The 21,357-nt window shown below is 44.0% G+C and overlaps 1 protein-coding gene across 1 annotated transcript; it reads left to right on the plus strand.

Moving 5' to 3' along the window:
• Nucleotides 1-1,704: 1,704 nt before the first annotated feature.
• Nucleotides 1,705-4,648, plus strand: LOC144485699 (EEF1A lysine methyltransferase 3-like). Its single transcript, XM_078203813.1, has 3 exons — nt 1,705-1,871; nt 3,165-3,301; nt 4,239-4,648. The coding sequence occupies exons 1-3, from the start codon at nt 1,705-1,707 to the stop codon at nt 4,646-4,648; spliced, it is 714 nt and encodes a 237-aa protein (XP_078059939.1).
• Nucleotides 4,649-21,357: the final 16,709 nt, after the last annotated feature.

Here is a 21,357-nt window from a genome sequence, read left to right on the forward strand (position 1 = left end):
CCATGCCTCTGGACATCCTTTCCTGCAGCGTATCAGGTAGACAACGTTGGCCGAGCTGCAAAAGTAGGTACCGTGTACCTGGTAGATGGTGTTCTCATGTGAGATGATGGCATCCGTGTCGCTGATCCGGCACGTCTTGCAGAGGTTGCTGTGGCAGGATTGTGTGGTGTCGTGGTCACTGTTCTCCTGAAGGCTGGGTAGTTTGCTGCGGACAATGGTCTGTTTGATGTTGTGCGGTTGTTTGAAGGCAAGAAGTGGGGGTGTGGGGATGGCCTTGGCGAGATGTTCGTCTTCATCAATGACATGTTGAAGACTCCAGGTGAGATGCCGTAGCTTCTCCGCTCCGGGGAAATACTGGACAACGAAAGGTATTCTGTCCACCATGTCCCGTGCTTGTCTTCTGAGGAGGTCGGTGCGGGTTTTTGCTGTGGCGCGTCGGAACTGTCAATCGATGAGTCAAGCGCCATATCCTGTTCTTATGAGGGCATTTTTCAGCATCTGGAGGTGTCTGTTGCGATCCTCCTCATCCGAGCAGATCCCGTGTATACGGAGGGCGTGTCCGTAGGGGATGGCTTCTTTAACGTGTTTAGGGTGGAAGCTGGAGAAGTGGAGCATCGTGACATTATCCGTGGGCTTGAGGTGCTGAGGTGACCGTCCTTAATCGATATGCATGTGTCCAAGAATGCAACCGATTCCGGAGAGTAGTCCATGGTGAGTCTGATGGTGAGATGGAACTTGTTAATGTCATCATATAGTTGTTTCAGTGATTGTTCACCATGAGTCCAAAGGAAGAAAATGTCATCGATGTATCTAGTGTATAGCATCGGTTGAAGGTCCTGTGCGGTGAAGAAGTCTTGTTCGAACCTGTGCATGAAGATGTTCACAGATTGAGGTGCGAATTTGGCTCCCATGGCTGTTCTGTGTGTCTGGATGAAGAACTGGTTGTTGAAGGTGAAGACATTGTGGTCCAGGATGAAGCGGATGAGTTGTAAAATTGCATCTAGAAACTGGCAGTTGTCGGTGTTGAGAACTGAGGCAGTTGCAGGAATGCCATCATCGTGGGGGATGCTGGTGTAGAGTGCCGAGACATCCATTGTGACGAGGAGTGCTCCTGTTTCAACTGCTCCATGTGTGTTGAGTTTCTGTAGGAAGTCCATAGTGTCACGACAAAAGCTGGGGGTTCTTTGTACAATGGGTTTCAGGATGCCCTCTACATAGCCGGAGAGGTTCTCGCACATGGTCCCATTGCCCGATACGATGGGACAGCCGGGTGTGTTTGCCTTGTGTTTTCCATCTGATGAAGGAGCAGCGCTCCGAAAGCTAATGGCATTTGCTACCAAATAAACCTGTTGGACTTTAACCTGGCGTTGTTAAAACTCTTACTGTGTTTCCCCCAGTCCAACACCAGCATCTCCACATCAGTTTAATCCTGCAGTCGGGGCGAATGTTGATCATGTTCCTTTTAAATGTACAGCAAAGTAAGGATCATTCTCACATCGGCAGGATCTGCAAGATGAATATTAAAGCATTATAGAAATGGTGAAGGATTGCAAACCTCTGCAATGCAGATTGAGTCTGCTCTCCCTAATAGATAAATCACAGAAAGTTAATATGCAGATTCAGTAAAAGATTAGTTGAGCTAATTGAATTTTGTAATTTATAGCAAGGGGAATAGAGTTTAAAAGTAAATAAATTTTGCGAAAAATGGGTGAGGATTTAATGCGACTTCATCTGGTGTCAGATGCACAGTTTTGTTCTCCTAATTTGAGAAAGGAGAGATTTGGTCTTCTTGGAGTTGGGTTGTTTGTGAAGCAGCCCAAAGCGGGTGCTAAACTTCATCTACGGCAGAAGACTGATCATCAACAAGTGTCGTAAGTGAAAGTTGAACATAACTTTAAGAAAGGATAAAATAGTTAAGAAACATTTCACTTGACTGATTCCTGGGATGAAGGTGTTATCTTATCATGAATGTTGGACATGTTGGCCCGATATCCATTAGAATTTGAGAGGATATTTTAGTTTTATATTCAAAATGCTGAGGGAAAATGACAAGATGGATGTGGAGAGGATACTTCCCCTTATTGAAGAGTTCAGAACTAGGGGAGACAGATTAAAATAGGGGACCTGTCATTTAAAATGGAGAAATGCAGGTTACTTTCTCAGCAGATTGTTCATGTGTGGAATGCTCCTCCCTAGAGTGAAACATAGGCTAGGTAATTGAATATTTTGATTTCTTGATTGACAAGAGAGTCAAAACATATAGGGAGTAGCCTGGAGAATAAACGTGAGGACATATCAGACCTGCCATACTGGAACTCACTCACGGGGCCAAAAGGTTTACTCCTTGAAGTCGGAAAATATACCTCTTGAGGCTGGTATGAGTCAAAATACAGTCAGGCTTTATTCTCACAAGCTTGAGGGAGAACTTGACCCCTTGAAAGCGGAAGCCAAAGTTCTCTCTGAACACAAGAAGCGTGGATATTTATACATCAGGGTTCCCAATACAAGCCATAAAGCAAACTCCAGTTAACAGTCCTTGATCGTAAATTATAGTTCCTTTAACAGCTTCTGATAGTCTCTAACCATGATCCAGAGACTATCTGATATCCTTGGGTCATAAAGCACAATTCTCCTGGTAGTCGAAGCCAAGGTGCCACCTCTGGTCCCCTCCTCTTCCCACAGCTTTTCCTTTGAGGTGACTGAGTACGCGTGCAGCTGTCCCACTGGGAGTCCTCCTTCAAACGGCCATTCTCGCACTCTACCATTTGCTTCCTTTGTTTAAATCATACACAAGCCTACGAGAAAGAAAGACTTACCACCCTACATCTACATTTAACTGTCTGTTTTATCAGAATGATATAAACAAGCGAGGCAACCATGAACAAATGGCTTATACTAAAAGAAAAAGATGAAAGACATGAACAAATGGCTTATACTACTACCAGGAGCAATATAAACAAAGGGGAGACGAGCCATAAGGAAGGGCTATGTTTATGATACATTCCAGGTACAAAGTTCAACCTTTTAGGCACAAAATACATTGAGTACAAAAAAACATTAACCCTTTCCTTTCTTCACTCCTACTTCTAATTTGCATGATTGCATGTTCATCTGTTTGAATGACGCTCTTTCGGTACTGAATCCCTGTGTAACATTCGTAACAGGGAAATGTGTTGTTTCATTTCAAAGGCTCTTGCTCTGTGTCAGTACTTTGAGACAGAGGGAATCAGATTTCCGGATATGAAAGTGATTGAACTCGGAGCAGGCACTGGAATTTTGAGCATTCTTGTTGCCCTTTTGGGTGAGTTAAATACACTTTATGTACCCATAGGAACAACAAAAACATAATTTTCTGAAGCTTGAATGGAACCAATGACCAGGAATGTATGCTCGGTTGCATGGCGCTTGGTGTTAATAATACTACTTAGTATACTATCAATCACTCAGATTATCAATCAGATTAAATTTGCCAGATCGGAATTGTGAATAATTTAAGGAGACAAGCACACAATGCACACAACTTGTCTTACAAATGCCTATGTAGAGTTAGCCTTCATCGCAAAGAGCAGAACACAAAGGAGTGAGTGTTATCCTGCGGTTATATAAAGTTTTGATTCAGAGAGATGGTTATACACGGGAGTTCGAAAACATTTCAGGTGACTTGCAGTCAATGTCGGGAGGGAATTTCCGGCTTTTAGACCAGGGCGGCCGGAAAGTTCTTGAGCAATCAGCACACTTCCCCATGGATCCCGTTTCCTTTTCCCAGCGCCTGCTACTCTGGCTTGGCCCCTACGTCCAGATATCTCTGACTCTGTTCCCACTGCTTGACTTGGCACCGTACATTTCCACTCTTCTCCCTATACTGCTGACGGCGGGCTGTCGCGCTGAGACGCCGCTTGGCCGCTGGCGTCGCTTCACGTCTCTCCACTTCACTTCCCGTCCTTCAGCCGGTACAATGAGGTTTCAGTAATTGACAGTGGGTGAGTTAATGTGAGAGGCGCTGTTGATGGGAGGGGAGTAGTCCATGAGAGGTGAGGAACGTTTCTCACAAGCTATTCCTGTTATTATCATTCTTTACCGTGTGTGCCGAGACCCGGAGAGCCTGTGATCTAACTCCCGAGAATCTTAGCAAAATGTGGGAAAGGTAAATTATAATTGTGCTACCTGGGACTAAAGTTTATGGCGTGTCCCCTTTTGGAGATCCACTCACTGAGATAGGTCTATTTTTCTTGTTTCAGGTGGAGATGTCACCATTACAGACCAACCGGCGCTGCTGAGGCAAATAGAACGGAATGTGTCTTTCAATATCCCTTCTTCCTTCAAACCTCGCGTCAAAGTCCGTGCCCTCTGCTGGGGCCGTGACCACACGCTGTTCCCCTCAGACTATGACTATATTCTGGGCTCAGATATCATGTATTTTTATGAAACAATTCCTTTAATCCTACAGACTCTTCTACACCTCAGCAACGAAAATACCGTCGTTTACTTCGCCTCCAGGATGGCCTACGGCCAAAAAATGATCGGTTACGGCTACGTGATCATGTCTCGCTATTTTAAAACTGAGCTTGTTTGCAGATACGAAGTCAAAGATATCAACGTTTACAGAATGGTTCGCAAAACTCCTACCCCTGGGGATCTGATCGAATGAGAAGGTGGTTTGACATTCGAGTGGACCATTCTAACGCTGAATGTTATCTTTAAACAAATCGCTTTCACTGAATATGGTTCATGGTTTGTATATTATAATTTACTTTAGTTTTTCCTCCCAGTCTCTCTGCAGCTTTGCGCAGTAAATGGAAGTAAGAATTATTCTTTTCAATAATTCACATGTACATACAACTTTACTGATTTCTCTCACAACGTTCATACAGGATTTTCGAAACATGACAAAATATAATTCTCAATAGCTTGGAATACTTGGTGCAATTCTGGTCACCCTATTTTGGAAATGATATTATTAAACTAGAAAGAGTGCAGAAAAGATTTACTAGGATGCTTCCGGGACTTGATGGATTGAGTTATAAGGAGAGGCTGGATAGACTGGGACTTTTTTCTCTGGAGCGCAGGAGGCTGAGGGGTGATCTTATAGAGGTCTATAAAATAATGAGGGCCACAGATCAGATCAGTCAATATCTTTTCCCAAAGGTAGGGAAGTCTAAAACTAGAGGGCATAGGTTTAAGGTGAGAGGGGAGAGATACAAATGTGTCCAGAGGGGCAATTTTTTCAGACAGAGTGGTGAGTGTCTGGAACAAACTGCCAGAGGTAGTAGTAGAGGCGGGTACAATTTTGTCTTTTAAAAAGCATAAGATAGTTACATGGGTATAGAGGGATATGGGCCAAATGCGGGCAATTGGGATTAGCTTAGGAGTTTTTTTAAAAAGGGCGGCATGGACAAGTTGGGCCAAAGGGCCTGTTAAATGTTGTAAACCTCTATGACTCTATAGTGGCTGGTTATCTCCATTTTTCCAATTCAGCAGTATCCCCCATGGAAATATCATGTCTCCAGAACAATGTAGCACAGAGAAAGAGATGATTGCATGATGCTAGATTTCCAGCTTTGTAACACTTCTGGAGACTGATCCAGACAGCAGTTTCCAGGGAAGCATATATCCTCACAACAACAAAACTCCAGAGAAGTAAACAATCTCCAGCAGCTCCTAGTCTCCAGACTTCAGAGACAGAAATGAGAGACACTGCTCCCTCTCAACTGGAAAGCAGCATCTAAAAATTTGAATCTTCTGTGTAAGCCTAGCTTCAACATGTCATATGACCTTATCTGTCAATCAACATAATCAAGCACTCATCCACAAAACTTCAGGGGAGGCGGTGGCATCGTGGTCAGATCGCTGGCCTATTAATCCAGAGATCCATGGCTCTGGGGATTAAAGTTCGAATCCCACCATGGCCAATGATGAATGCATTTGAATGAAATAAAGATCTGGAATAAAAAAAACAATTTTGTAGATTGTTGTGAAAACCCATCTGACTCACTAATGTACTTGAGTGAAGGAAATTTGCCATTATTTCCCATTGTGGCCTACATGTGACTCCAGACTCTTAACTGCCCCGCTGACATGACCAAGCAAGACATTCAGTACAAGGGGCAAATAGGGATGGTAATAAATCTCAGCTCAGCCTACAATGCCCACATCCCATGAATGGATTTAAAAAACAGCAAAACAGGGTTTGTTCACATTAAAATAAACTTTTGAGCATTTAGAAGTAAATATGCTGCTGCAGTAACAATACAGGATGCTGGTTGTAAACGTAATGGCACCAATAAAATGAGAGATACTTCCTGCACAGAAACATGACTAAAATACTTTGGTTAAGACAGCGTCGTCAGACCTGCTCCTTCAAGAAAAAAAATGAACCATCAATATGCAAAGCTGGTTTTTAAAAACTTTCTGCTTTCACACAATGAGTACTCTACTATATATATAATGTATATCTCAATAAAACTCTAAAGATACGAGCATAAATATGCAAAGGTGGCTTCATATTTCAAAATCTTCTAGTTTCACACAATGTGTATTCTATTATATATATAGTAAATATATATAAAATCTAAACATACGGACATCACAGTAGTGTAATCCATGACAGTCATAGAATCCTACAGTGCAGAAGGAGGCCATTTGGCCCATTGAGTCTGCACTAACCACAATCCCACCCAGGCCCTATTCCCATAACCCCATGCATTTACCTTAGCTAGTCCCCCTGACGCTAAGGGTCAATTTTGAACGTCCAATCCACCTAACCCGCACATTTTTGGACTGTGGGAGGAAACCGGAGCACCCGGAGGAAACCCACACAGACATGAGGAGAATGTGCAAACTCCACAGACAGTGACCCAAGCCAGGAATCGAACCCGGGTCTCTGGTGCTGTGAGACAGCAGTGCTAACCACTGTGCCACCAGGTGCTACTAATGATTTTTCCATGTCTGACTAAAAGTCACCAGATCATCTATATGTACCACACAGTTGGGTAGTTGAGAAATGACCTTATTGGTTAATCTTTGCAATGTGGCTGGGGCACTTTTCATTTCAAATGGCATGACTTCAAATTGGTACAGACCATGTTTGTCATGAAATCCAAAATCTCCTCAGAGTCCTTTGTGTAAGTCAAGTTTGGAAATAAAAATCACTTGTCCCACCTTCTCAGTGCAGACTTCCAAATGGAGTAGTAGGATACGAATCTGACTTTGTAACTGCATTGACTTTTCTATAGTCCACAGACAATTGTCTGTGTGGAGTTTGCACATTCTCCCTATGCCTGCGTGGGTTTCCTCTGGGTACTCCAGTTTTTTCCCACACTCCAAAGGTACCCATGCTAAATTGCCCCTTAGTGTCAGGGGGACTGGCAGGGTAAATATGCAGGGTACAGGATAAGGCCTGGGTGGGATTGTTGTTGGTGCAGGTTGTCTGGGCCAAATAGCCTCCTTCCGCGCTGTAGGGATTTTATGAGTTGTTGCAACAAAATCTGGTTTTGGTACCATTATCATGGGTGAGTGCCACTCGTTGCAAGTCAATTCAATGTCGTTTTTAAGTATTCACTCTCCATTTGAAACTGTGCTAACTTTAGTGGGTTAAGCCCATGACAATGCTGCTTAATTGGAACAGCATTTCGTACATCTACATCATATATTCAATTTCATCTGATTTGATATTACTCCTTCATTCAATTTAATTTGAGCAATGCCGACTTCAGAATCATCTGGATTTGGTTTATCACTCTGAGCTGTAACCACTAACACATCCTTCTGTTTTTATTCCCTTTTGAAAGCATATACCTTTTAAGCATATTCACATCACACACTCTGTGAGCTTTCCTTCTGTCCCGTTCTTATCAAATAATTCACCTCACTCTATTTCCTTTGAATTTGATCAGGCCCAATAAACCTTGCTTTTGAAGGGTCAGCTACAAATGTTAGTACTAATACTTCATCCCCGCTAGCAAAACTATGATTTTTTAATTTCTTATCAGCTCCCTGTTTCATCACTTGCTCTTTCACTTTTAAATGCTGTCCAGCCAACTCACCAGCTCTATTTAATCTCTCCCTTAAATTTGACACATGGTCCAAGAACATAGTCTCAGAACTCTGAATCACAATTTCTCTTTGATCAACTTAAGTGATCCTCTTATCTCATGGCCAAAAATTAATTCAATTTAAATTAATTTAGTTGATTCATGAGGTGCATCCATGATTGCACAAAATACAAATTGAATTCCTTGAGGTTTCAAGGAATGCTTTGAAGTTTCCCTATTACCTGACGTGTGGCATATCTGGCAAAAGTATAAATGTCTCATTTAGAAACATTTCTACTGCTCTTTAATCATTTCTCTTATAAATATTATCAATTTCCTTGGAGAAATAATTTTGCCCTCAGAATTTAACCCAGTGTAGCTTAATTGGCCTCCATTGCCACTGATTCTGTCTATCTTCCCTTTCCCAGGAACAGTATTACCTGCCATATAATCGACTTATAAAATCATAGAATCCCTCCAGTGCAGAAGTCGGCCACTTGGCCCATTGAGACTGCACCAACAACAATCCTACCCAGCTCCCACAACCCCACTCATGCATTTCACCTGCTAGTCCCCCTGACACTGAGGGCCAATTTAGCATGACCACTCAACTTAACCCGCACACCTTTAGACTGTGGGAGGAAACCAGAGAACCCAGAGGAAACCTACGCAGACACAGGGAAAATGAGCAAGCTCCACACAGTCAACCAAGGCTGGAATTTAACCATGGTCGTACTGTCACTCAATGCTGGACAACCCAGGTCCCTGGTACTGTGAGGCAGCAGTGCTGTGCCACAATGTTATCCCAACTGATGCTGTTCCTTTGTCTGATGAATTTCACTGATTAAGGAGTCCTTGTTATACGGCCTTTCCGAATTGTTTTCAAAATTTGGAAGGCGAGTTTTAGTCCCGATTTTAAAAGGGTTGCCGCTTCAACTAGTTAATTTGATAAGCAAGGTTGACAGGTGTTTAGAGGTGAGATCCGGAGAGTGTGAAATCAGACTATCTTTGCACTGCTACCTTAGTCTGCATGGGAGTGCTGCTTTGGACTGCAGTTGAGCGCTTAAGTTGGAGTTTGTTCGCTGTGAAAAATCGATGAAGAGGGATCGAGGTGATCGTTTCCTGTTCTACCTCTCATCAAAAAGAACATGGGCCTTGGTAAGTGGGACCAGGTGAATATTTATATAATCCTCAACTAGAAGAAACGCTCAATGTAATTTAAGGGCACGTGACGGCAAAGCAGCTCAACCTCTTGGTGCGATGTGGGAAAGTCAGTAACAGGTCCAGTGTCCAGGTTGACAACATGTGCAGGAAGTGACTCCAGCCGCAGCTACTCGAATCCATGTTTCAGAGCTGCGACTGGAGTCACTATAGAGCATCCGCAAGGATGAGCCTGGTGGATAGCACATACAGTGATCTGGACACAACGCAGGAAAAAGTGCACCGATGAGATTTGATCTCAGCCAGGAGGGAAATGAGTGCCCACCTTATAAAGTATAAATAATAGGCAGGAAGTGCAGGAGCTCCCTGGTTCCATTGACCTCTCTAACAGGTTTTCGGTTATGGATAACCCTGTGTAGTTTATCAGGGGAATGCAGCAAATCCTTGGCATCACTAATAGCTTAGCTGCACGAGAGGGTTGAGGTGGCGGGAGGGCGAGGTACCAAGAAAAAAAAGTGGGAGTCGAGGGCAATAGTTACAATGGATTCAATCGTAAGAAGAACACAGAAGTTTCTGCAAAGGCTGATGTGACACCAGGATGTGTCTGCCTGCCTGTCCCAGGGTCTATGACGTCACTGAGCAGCGGCAGGGTATTCTGAGGGGTGAGTGGACAGATTGAGGCTATGCTCCAGCTCGGTAGCAGAATTGTGCTGAGGTCCTGAAAGCAGAATATAGGGAGTTAGGAGACAATTTCAGAGTTGCGGGGATTGAACCTAAAGTCCGAGAGTGGATTAACAACGGGCTTCTGAGTAAGAAAGGGCCAGAACTTACGTGGAAGTGGGTGAAATAGGCTGGAATAGATACTAACTCGATGCTAGGAATATTTTCTTTGCATCACTGGCCTGAATTCACATACCGCATGTCACATGTTCACATGATGCCAAACAAAAAGGGAAAGGTGAATCCTCGCAGGTAACAGAGAAATGATAGAATGAATTGTAATTAATGGGACATAGATCATAGAAAAAATACAGCACAAACAGGCCCTTCAGCCCACAAGTTGCGCCGGTCATGTCCCTACCTACCTGGGCTATACATAGGCTTACCTATAAACCTCAATCCAATTAAGTTCCATGTACTCATCCACAAGTCTCTTAAAAGGCACCATCGAGTTTGCCTCCACCACCACCACTGATGGCAGCCGATTCCACTCACTCACCACCCTCTGAGTCAAAAACTTACCCCTGACATTTCCTCTGTACCTACTCCCTAACACCTTAAACCTGTGTCCTCTCGTAGCAGCCATTGCAGCCCTGGGAAAAAGCCTCCGAGAATCCACCCGATCTATACCTCTCAACATCTTGTACACCTCTATCAGGTCACCTCTCATCCTTCGTCTCTCCAAGGAGAAAAGACTGAGCTCCCTCAACCTATCCTCATAAGGCATGCCAACCAATCCAGACAACATCGTTGTAAATCTTCTCTGCACCCTTTCAATAATTTCCACATCCTTCCTGTAATCAGGCGACCAGAACTGACACTGTACTCCAAGTGGGGTCTGCCGAGGGTCTTATAAAGCTGCATCATTATCTCCCAACTCCTAAACTCAATCCCTCGATTGATGAAGGCCAGCACACCATATGCCTTCTTAACCACCTCCTCTACCTGCGAGGCTGATTTAAGAGTCCTGTGGACCCGGACCTCAAGGTCTTTCTGATCCTCTACACTGCTAAGAGTCTTACCATTGATATTATACACCTTCATCCCATTTGACCTGTCAATAGAAAGATGCGGATTAATCCGGGATAGTCAGCACGGATTCGTGAAGGGCAAGTTGTGCCTCACATATTTGACTGAATTTTTTGAGGAGGTAACTAAGTGTGTTGATGGAGGTAGGGCAGTTGATGTCATATACACGGATTTTAGTAAGGCGTTTGATAAGGACCCCCATGGTCGGCTTATGATGAAAGTAAGGAGGTGTGGGATAGAGGGAAAGTTGGCAGATTGGATAGGTAACTGGCTATCTGATCGAAGACAGAGGGTGGTGGTGGATGGAAAGTTTTCGGACTGGAGGCAGGTTGTGAGCGGAGTGCCACAGGGATCAGTGCTTGGTCCTCTGCTCTTTGTGATTTTTATTAATGACTTAGAGGAGGGGGCTGAAGGGTGGATCAGTAAATTTGCTGATGACACCAAGATTGGTGGAGTAGTGGATGAGGTGGAGGGCTGTTGTAGGCTGCAAAGAGACATAGATAGGATGCAAAGCTGGGCTGAAAAATGGCAAATGGAGTTTAACCCTGATAAATGTGAGGTGATTCATTTTGGTAGGACTAATTTAAATGTGGATTACAGGATCAAAGGTAGGGTTCTGAAGACTTGTCGAGGAACAGAGAGATCTTGGGGTCCATATCCACAGATCTCTAAAGGTGCCACTCAAGTGGATAGAGCTGTGAAGAAGGCCTATAGTGTGTTAGCTTTTATTAACAGGGTGTTGGAGTTTAAGAGCCGTGGGGTTATGCTGCAACTGTACAGGACCTTGGTGAGACCACATTTGGAATATTGTGTGCAGTTCTGGTCACCTCACTATAAGAAGGATGTGGAAGCGCTGGAAAGAGTGCAGAGGAGATTTACCAGGATGCTGCCTGGTTTGGAGGGTAGGTCTTATGAGGAAAGGTTGAGGGAGCTAGGGCTGTTCTCTCTGGAATGGAGGAGGCAGAGGGGAGACTTAATAGAGGTTTATAAAATGATGAAGGGGATAGATAGAGTGAACGTTCAAAGACTATTTCCTCGGGTGGATGGAGCTATTACAAGGGGGCATAACTATAGGGTTCATGGTGGGAGATATAGGAAGGATATCACAGGTAGGTTCTTTACGCAGAGAGTGGTTGGGGTGTGGAATGGACTGCCTGCAGTGATAGTGGAGTCAGACACTTTAGGATCATTTAAGCGGTTATTGGATAGGCACATGCAGCACACCAGGATGACAGGGAGTGGGATAGCTTGATCTTGGTTTCAGATAAAGCTCGGCACAACATCGTGGGCCAAAGGGCCTGTTTTGTGCTGTACTGTTCTATGTTCTAAAATGGACCACTACACATTTATCCGGGTTGAAGTCCATCTGCCACTTCTCGGCCCAGTCTTGCATCCTATCTATGTCACACTGCAACTTCTGACATCCGTCCAAACTATCCACAACACCTCCAACCTTCGTGTCATTGGCAAACTTACCAACCCATCCCTCCACTTCCTCATCCAGGTCATTTATGAAAATGACAAACAGCAAGGGTCCCAGAACAGATCCCTGGGGCACTCCACTGGTGACCAACCTCCATTCAGAAAAAGACCCTCTACAACCACTCTCTGCCTTCTGCAGGCAAGCCAGTTCTCTATCCACAAGGCAACAGCCCCTTGGATCCCATGCCCTCTCACTTTCTCGAGAAGTCTTGCATGGGGGACCTTATCGAATGCCTTGCTGAAGTCCGTGTAAATCTACCGCTTTTCCTTCGTCAATGTGTTTAGTCACATTTTCAAAGAACTCCACGTGGCCCGTAAGGTACGATTTGCCTTTGACAAAGCCGTGCTGACTACTTTTGAGCATGCTAAACTTCTCTAAATGTTCATAAATCCTGTCCCTCAGGATCTTCTCCATCAATTTACCAACCACTGAGGTTAGACACACCAGTCAGTAATTTCCTGGGCTATCCCTAATCCTTTTCTTGAATATAGGAACCACATCCGCAATCCTCCAATCCTCCGGAACCTCTCCCATCTCCATCAATGATGCAAAGATCATCGCCAGAGGCTCTGCAATCTCATGCCTCGCCTCCCACAGTAACTTGGGGTACATCCCATACGGTCCCGGTGACTTATCTATCTTGATGCTATTCAAAATTTCCAACACATCCTCTTTCTTAATGTCCACATACTCAATCTTTTCAGTCCACCTCAATCCTGTAGTACAACCACCCAGGTCTTTTTCCACCGTGAATACCAAGGTAAAATATTCATTAAGCGCCTCTGCTATTTCTTCCGGTTCTGTACAGACTTTCTCACCTTCACATTTTAATGATCAGTACAATGAGAATAATTAAGAAAGGAGACCAATAAATAATTCACAAATTCGACGAGTAAGGTTGATTTGAAAGGATGGGACAGCTGGAGTCCCAAAGTCATAATGGAGTCAAGATCCAATAATATGTCTAAGCGGACCAAGAAGTCGAAATAAAGGTCAAATCTCATCGGTGCTATGGTGGACAAAATCTGAAATACCATGTCGAATCCTGGTCGCAGAAATGACATTCAGGATCGGGTGACACTGAAGAGGCTGATGTTCAATGTGAGGGATGAATCGTGAGCAAAGCATTGGATTAAGCTGAACGTTGCAAACAGAAATTGAGACGTTCATGTGTCATTTACAATCCCAAAACATTGCTTTCAAAGGATCTGACGTCATAAACCCAGTGCACAGATGTTCAAAGTACAAAGTGAAACTCAAGAGAAAACATCAGGACATAGCTGCAATGGAGATTCAGATACAAGTAAATACCCCGAAAACTCTTGCGAAAGAAGTTGGATGCTACAACTGGAACATGTCAAGACATCTGGTTGAATGAATCCGTGCAAGTTATTTGCTTATCTATTGATTCGTGGTCATGGTTATTTAGATTTGCTGCTGTTCCAAGATCGACAATTTGGAATTGAATATCTGGAAAACGTGAAGTAGTTCCTACACAGCAAGGTCAACATTTTAATTTGTTCATTACTGAATGTAATTTCTGTTATAGACTGATAAATGTTTTTTATTTGTTTCTTGCAACAATATCATTTGCTCGTGACAAAACGAGGCGTCCCGTTTAGACCAAAATGTACCAGTTTCTTTGGAACATTTATACTTCCCACATCTGTACGTGTTACAATTGTATCAACTGGCTGCTCTGCGGTTCGCATATTCAATGTTACTTTTCATTCTTCAGTTGAGCCAATGCACTGAATAGTCGTTTGGACAGTTGTAGAAGACACACGCCATCAAATGAATCACTTGTTATCCGACTCGCCCGACGGTCATCTCCATCCGGTTCAATGCTGTGAATGTGGAGGCTGTAACAGACACGGAGAGTTTTCAGTTAATTCCAAGAGAAATTTCTATTTTAATGTGTCTACATTTTGATTATTGTGTCCTTGATGTTCTGAAAAAAACAAATGACGTTTCCAAATGCTCCAATTCAAAAATCTCCTTTTCTTTTACATAGAAATAATCAAGTGAAGAGAGCAGACTGTGCATCTCAAGTTTATCCACCAGAGACCGAGGATAATCCAGTGTGATGTCCGATTCGAACGTAAAAAAACTGATGGAAAGAACCTCTCATCAGTTTGTCCACGATGATGATGATTTCACAAGGAAAGACTACTACCGCGTCTGCGGTTTCCATTTACAAATCGGTGTGTGTCCATTATCTAAACTAGGATTTGGAACCACGGTCTGGGCTGCTGTAAGTTCACATTACTTTCCTTTTGCCAAATGTGCTGACTGAACAAGAATCCATGGGACGCTCTTTCACTGATGCATCCCTGTGCAACATTTGTAATATAGAACTGTGTTGTTTCGTTTCAAAGGCTCTTGGTCTGTGTCAGTACTTTGAGACGGAGGGAATCAGATTTTCGGATAAGAAGGTGATTGAACTCGGAGCAGGCACTGGAATTTTGAGCATTCTTGTTGCCCTTCTGGGTGAGTAAAAGACACTTTGTGTACCCACAGGAACAACAAAGACACAGTATTTTTCTGAAACTTGAATGGAGCTAATCATGAGTATGTATGGTGCTTGTGCATGTTTCATACACTTTAATGGGATGTGGTTATCGCTGGCTATACCAGCATTTCTTACCCATTCAAAATTACACTTGAGAATGTGGTGGCGAGCTGTTTTCTGGAGCTGGTGCAGTCCATTTGCAGTATGAACCCCCGCATGCAGTTAGGGAGGGAGTTCCAAGATTTTGACACAGTGACAATGAAGTGATATATTTCCAAGCCACAATGGTGTGCAGTTTGGAGGGGAAGCTGCAGCTGGTGGAGTTCCTGGGCATCTGTTGTGTTTGTCCTTCTAGCAATAGAGGTGACAGGTTTGGAAACTGCTGTCGGCGGAGGCATAGTGAGTTGTTGCAGTACATCATTTCGATCCTGCACAGTTTTGCCATTCTACACCACTGGCGGAGAGAGTAAATGTTGACAGTGGGTGGGTGGGGCGCCAGTCCAGTAGGCTTCTCCATTCTGGGTCGTGCCAAGTCTCTTGAGTTTTGTTGCAGCTGCACTCATCCAGGCAACTGGAAAATATTCCATCACATTCCTAACTTGTACCTTGTAGATGGTGGACAGTGTTTAGGCAGTTAGAGAGTGAGTTACTGTCCATATGATTCCTAGTCTCTGACCTGCTCTTTTAGCCACAATATTTAGATGGCTAGTCCAATTCGGTTTCTAGCCAAGCACAATCCACAGTATGTTGATAGTGATGAATTCAGTGATAATGCCAGTGAATGTCAAGGGGAGATGGTTGGATTATCTCTTGTTCTATAGTGCAAACAGTTCTTGCTACTTCTCAGTGGAAGCGTGAATATTGTCCAACCCGTCTGCATATGCGCACAGAGTCAGGAGTCAGCAATACCTGCTAACCATTGTTCAGCCATCAGTGGGCATCCCCACTTCTGACCATATGATGGGTAGAAAGCCATTCATTAAGCGGCTAATGATGTTTGGGCCTGGGACACTCCCCCTAGGAATTCCTGTAATCATGCCCTGTGTCTGAGATGGTTGATTTTCAACAACCACAACCATCTTGATGAAATCGCTGGGCCTCTGACGCAAATCTTTGTCTCGTCACTGGACGCAGGTAAGGTCCCAGAGGATTAGAGGATAGCTAATGTGGTCCCGTTATTTAAGAAGTGTAGGATGGATAACCCGGGTAATTATAGGCCGGTGAGCTTGACGTTCGTGGTGGGGGAAGTTGTTGGAGAAAATTCTTAGAGATAGGATGTATGCGCATTTAGAAAGGAATAAACTCATTAACGATAGTCAGCATGGTTTTGTGAGAGGGAGGTCATGCCTCACTAACCTGGTGGAGTTTTTTGAAGAAGTGACCAGAATTGTTGACGAGGGAAGGGCCGTGGATGTCGTCTATATGGACTTTAGTAAAACGTTTGACAAAGTCCCTCATGGTAGGCTGGTGAAAAAGGTTGGATCTCATGGGATAAAGGGGGAGGTGGCTAGATGGGTGGAAAACTGGCTTGGTCACAGAAGACAGAGGGTGGTAGTGGAAGGGTCTTTTTCCGGCTGGAGGCCTGTGACTAGTGGTGTTCTGCAGGGCTCTGTATTGGGACCTCTGCTGTTTGTTATTTATATAAACGATCTGGAAGAAGGTGTAACTGGGGTGATCAGTAAATTTGTGGACGACACAAAATTGGCAGGACTTGCAGATAGTGAGGAGCATTGTCAGAAGCTACAGAAGGATATAGGTAGGCTGGAAATTTGGGCAAAGAAATGGCAGGTGGAGTTCAATCCTGATAAATGTGAAGTGATGCATTTTGGTAGAAATAATGTAGGGAGGAGCTATACGATAAATGGTAGAACCATAAAGGGTGTAGATACGCAGAGGGACCTGGGTGTGCAAGTCCACAGATCCTTGAAGGTGATGTCACAGGTGGAGAAGGTGGTGAAGAAGGCATATGGCATGCTTGCCTTTATAGGACGGGGCATAGAGTATAAAAGTTGGGGTCTGATGTTGCAGATGTATAGAACATTGGTTCGGCCGCATTTGGAGTACTGCGTCCAGTTCTGGTCGCCACACTACCAGAAGGACGTGGAGGCTTTGGAGAGAGTACAGAGGAGGTTTACCAGGATGTTGTCTGGTATGAAGGGGCTTAGTTATGAGGAGAGATTGGGTAAACTGGGGTTGTTCTCCCTGGAAAGACGGAGGATGAGGGGAGACTTAATAGAGGTGTATAAAATTATGAAAGGCATAGATAGGGTGAACGGTGGGAAGCTTTTCCCCAGGTCGGTGGTGACGTTCACGAGGGGTCATAGGTTCAAGGTGAAGGGGGGGGAGGTTTAACACAGATATCAGAAGGACATATTTTACACAGAGGGTGGTGGGGGCCTGGAATGCGCTGCCAGGCAAGGTGGTGGAGGCGGACACACTGGGAATGTTTAAGACTTATCTAGATAGCCATATGAATGGAGTGGAATGGAGGGATACAAAAGAATGGTCTCGTTTGGACCAGGGAGCGGCATGGGCTTGGAGGGCCGAAGGGCCTGTTCCTGTGCTGTATTGTTCTTTGTTTGTTTTTTGTTCTTTCTTTTTGCTGGTATGACTAGGTACAATATTATGTGATGTCTTTCCAATCGCTGCGGCTGAATTTTGCCAGCTCGGAACTGTGAAGCAAGGGAGTGATTTAAAATGGCAAGCACAACATCCTTAACAGCTTGTCTATACACAGATTACTAAAAACGCCAAAGGGCTGGCTGGCATACAAAGGAGTGTGTGTTGACCAAATGACATAGGAAAAGAAGTCCTACCAAGTCTGTTCCGCCATTCAATGAGATCATGGCTGATCTGATGTGATAATCCTCAACTCCACTTTCCCGCCTTGTCCAAATAACCTTTGATTCCCTTTCTGATTGAAAATCTGTCTATCTCAGCCTTGAACATACTCAGCAACCCAGCCTCTACAGCCCTCTGTGGTAATGAAGTCCACAGATTCACTACGTCCTGAGAGAAAAAAATCCTCCTCATCTCTGTTTCCTGTGGGCAACCCCTCACTCTGAGGTTATGCCAGGTTGACTTCGTTAACTTGTAGCTTTGGCTAGCAGTGGGGCTGAAACCCAAGATGATGACTGCCTTCTCATACTTAGTTTTCCTTCTCACCTTCCACTTGCCTTCTCATACCACAACCTCTTCTGATTTATAAGCTGTGGATGGTGTAAGCATGCATTCCTGGACTCTCCCACAGGGGGAAAGCACATACCCTGTCAAGCCCCTTGAGAGTCCTTTGTGTGCCAATAAGATCACCTCTCATTCTTCTAACCTCTGATCACTATAGGCCAAAGCTACTCATAAGAAAATCCCTCCCATCCAGGATCAACCTAATAAACCTTCTCTGGACTATCTCAAATGCCAGTGTTATCTTACAGGTATATAAAGTACTGATTGAATGCTGTTTACCTGGTTGTTGCACTTCAAGAAGAATGCACTGGCCTTGTAGAGGGTACAGTGCTGATTCACCAAAGTAAAAACCAGTTTAAAATAGTTACATTATTCGAAGTGTCTGTGTAGAATAATCTCCATTACATTGAGTTATGAAGATTGTAGAGTGACCTAAGTTTGGTACATAGGATAATAAAAGTGCTTCATAATGTACACAATTGGAAACTATTTTTAGTTTAGTTTACTTTTTTTTATTAGTGTCACAAGTAGGCTTATATGAAGTTACTATGAAAATACTTGAGTTGCCACACCCCAGCGTCTGTTCAGATACACTGAGGGAGAATTTAGCATGACCAATGCCCCCAACCAGCACGTCTTTCGGACTGTGGGAGGAAGTCAGAGCACCTGTAGGAAACCCACGCAGACATGGAGACAACATGCTGACTCCACACAGACAGCGTGGACAGGGCGACATAGTGGCACAGTTGTTAGCACTGTTGCCTCACAGCACCAGAGACCTGGGTTCAATTCCCAGCTTGGGTCACTGTCTGTGTAGAGTCTGCACGTTCTCCCAGTGTCTGCATGGGTTTCCTCTGGGTGTTCTGGTTTCCTCCCACAGACTGAAAGATGTGGTGGTTAGGTGCATTGGCCATGCTAAGGTCTCCCTCAGTGTACCCGAACAGGCGCCAGAGTGTGGCGACTAGGGGATTTTCACAATAACTTCAATGCCGTTTTAATGTAAGTCTACTTGTGACAATAATAAAAATAAGACAGTGACTTGAATGGGAAGCAAACCCAATTCCCTGGTGCTGTGAGGCAGCAGTGTGCTAACCATTGTGCATTTTGTTAGGAAATTCAGGACAAGGGAACACAATATTCAAATTAGAGCCATGAACTTCAGTGTGTTATGGTTCAGGTCAGAAACTCCAAAGTGTTTTATGAAGCCACCTGTATTGTACATTCTGCACCTTGAACTTGACTAGGATAGAACATAGAACATAGAACATTACAGCGCAGTACAGGCCCTTTGGCCCTCGATGTTGCGCTGACCAATGAAACCAATCTAAAGCCCATCTAACCTACACTATTCCAATATCATCCATATGTTTATCCAATGACCATTTAAATGCCCTTAGTGTTGGTGAGCTGCAAGCAGGGCATTCCATGCCCTTACTACTCTCTGAGTGAAGAACCTACCTCTGACATCTGTCCTATATCTATCACCCCTCAATTTAAAGCTATGTCCCTTCGTGCTAGCTATCACCATCCGAGGAAAAAGGCTCTGATCATCTTGTATGCCTTGATTAAATCACCTCTTAACCTTCTTCTCTCTAACGAAAACAACCTCAAGTCCCTCAGCCCTTCCTCATAAGACCTTCCCACCATACCAGGCAACATCCCGTAAATCTCCTCTACACCCTTTCCAGTGCATCCACATCCTTCCTATAATGCGGTGACCAGAACTGTACGCAATACTCCAAGTGCGGCCGCACCAGAGTTTTGTACTGCTGCAACATGACCTCCTGGCTCCGAAACTCAATCCCTCTACCAATAAAAGCTAACACTCCATATGCCTTCTTAACAACCCTATCAACCTGGGTGCCAACTTTCAGGGATCTATGCACATGGACACCGAGATCTCTCTGTTCATCCACACTACCAGGTATCTTACCATTAGCCCAGTACTCTGTATTCCTGTTACTCCTTCTAAAGTGAATCACCTCACACTTTTCCGCATTGAACTCCATTTGCCACCTCTCAGCCCAGCACTGCAGCTTATCTATGTCCCTCTGTAACCTGCAACAACCTTCCGCACTGTCCACAACTCCACCGACTTTAGTGTCATCCGCAAATTTACTAACCCATCCTTCTCTGCCCTCATCCAGGTCATTTATAAAAATGACAAACAGCAGTGGCCCCAAAACAGATCCTTGTGGTACACCACTAGTAACTGAACTCCAGGATGAACATTTCCCATCAACCACCACCCTCTGTCTTCTTACAGCTAGCCAATTCCTGATCCAAACCGCTAAATCACCCTCAATCCCATGCCTCGTATCTTCTGCAATAGCTTACTGTGGGGATCCTTATCAAACACTTTACTGAAATCCATATACACCACATCAACTGCTTTACCCTCATCCACCTCTTTGGTCACCTTCTCAAGGAATTCAATAAGGTTTGTGAGGCATGACCTACCCTTCACAAAACCGTGTTGACTATCCCTAATCAAATTATTCCTTTCTAGATGATTATAAATCCTATCTCTTATAATCCTTTCCAAAACTTTGCCCACAACAGAAGTAAGGCTCACTGGTCTATAATTACCAGGGTTGTCTCTACTCCCCTTCTTGAACAAGGGGACAAGATTTGCTATCCTCCAGTCTTCTGGCACTATTCCTGTACACAATGACGACATAAGCACGTTATGTTTCACTTCAGGTATGATTCAAATGACCACTAGGGAGCTTTTATCAAACAAAGTTTAATTAAGAATAAAGTTAACATGTATAGTAAGAATATTAGCAATAACCGTTATCAATTACAACCATTAGAACAACTACAATAATGTTTAACCCTTAACAAATATATCTAAGATGTTCCAATCAAACAAAAAAATCCTTGCCATTGACAAAATCCTTTCCATAGGTTTAACACAGCAAAGACTAATGTTCACATGATACTGGAACCAAGCCCTCTAGGTTGGAGAATTGCAAACTCTCAGTCTTGTAAGTTCTAGCAGTCCTCCTGATGCACCCAGAAGAGTTTGAAGTCAGAACAGCTTCCCAGAACACTAGGGAGACTCCAGGCAAGCCACTAACAGAAGATTATTTCCTTCAGGAAGGCAAGATGCATTGCTTTGAGCTAACCAGCAGAATTTCCACAACCAGGGAGCAATGGAGAGAGAGAAACCTTTCTTTGCAGCTTGCAGTCCCTTCTAAAAATTAAACTAAACAGCAGCTCAAAACTGACTGAAA

Source organism: Mustelus asterias, chromosome 3 (assembly GCF_964213995.1).
Source record: "Mustelus asterias chromosome 3, sMusAst1.hap1.1, whole genome shotgun sequence".
Taxonomy (NCBI): domain Eukaryota; kingdom Metazoa; phylum Chordata; class Chondrichthyes; order Carcharhiniformes; family Triakidae; genus Mustelus; species Mustelus asterias.

Coding starts and splice junctions, on each gene's coding strand:
- LOC144485699 (XM_078203813.1), top strand. CDS start 1,705: ATGGGTGAGGATTTAATGCGACTTCATCTGGTGTCAGATGCACAGTTT. Junction 1,872..3,164: donor ACTGATCATCAACAAGTGTC/GTAAGTGAAAGT, acceptor CATTCGTAACAG/GGAAATGTGTTGTTTCATTT. Junction 3,302..4,238: donor CATTCTTGTTGCCCTTTTGG/GTGAGTTAAATA, acceptor TTCTTGTTTCAG/GTGGAGATGTCACCATTACA.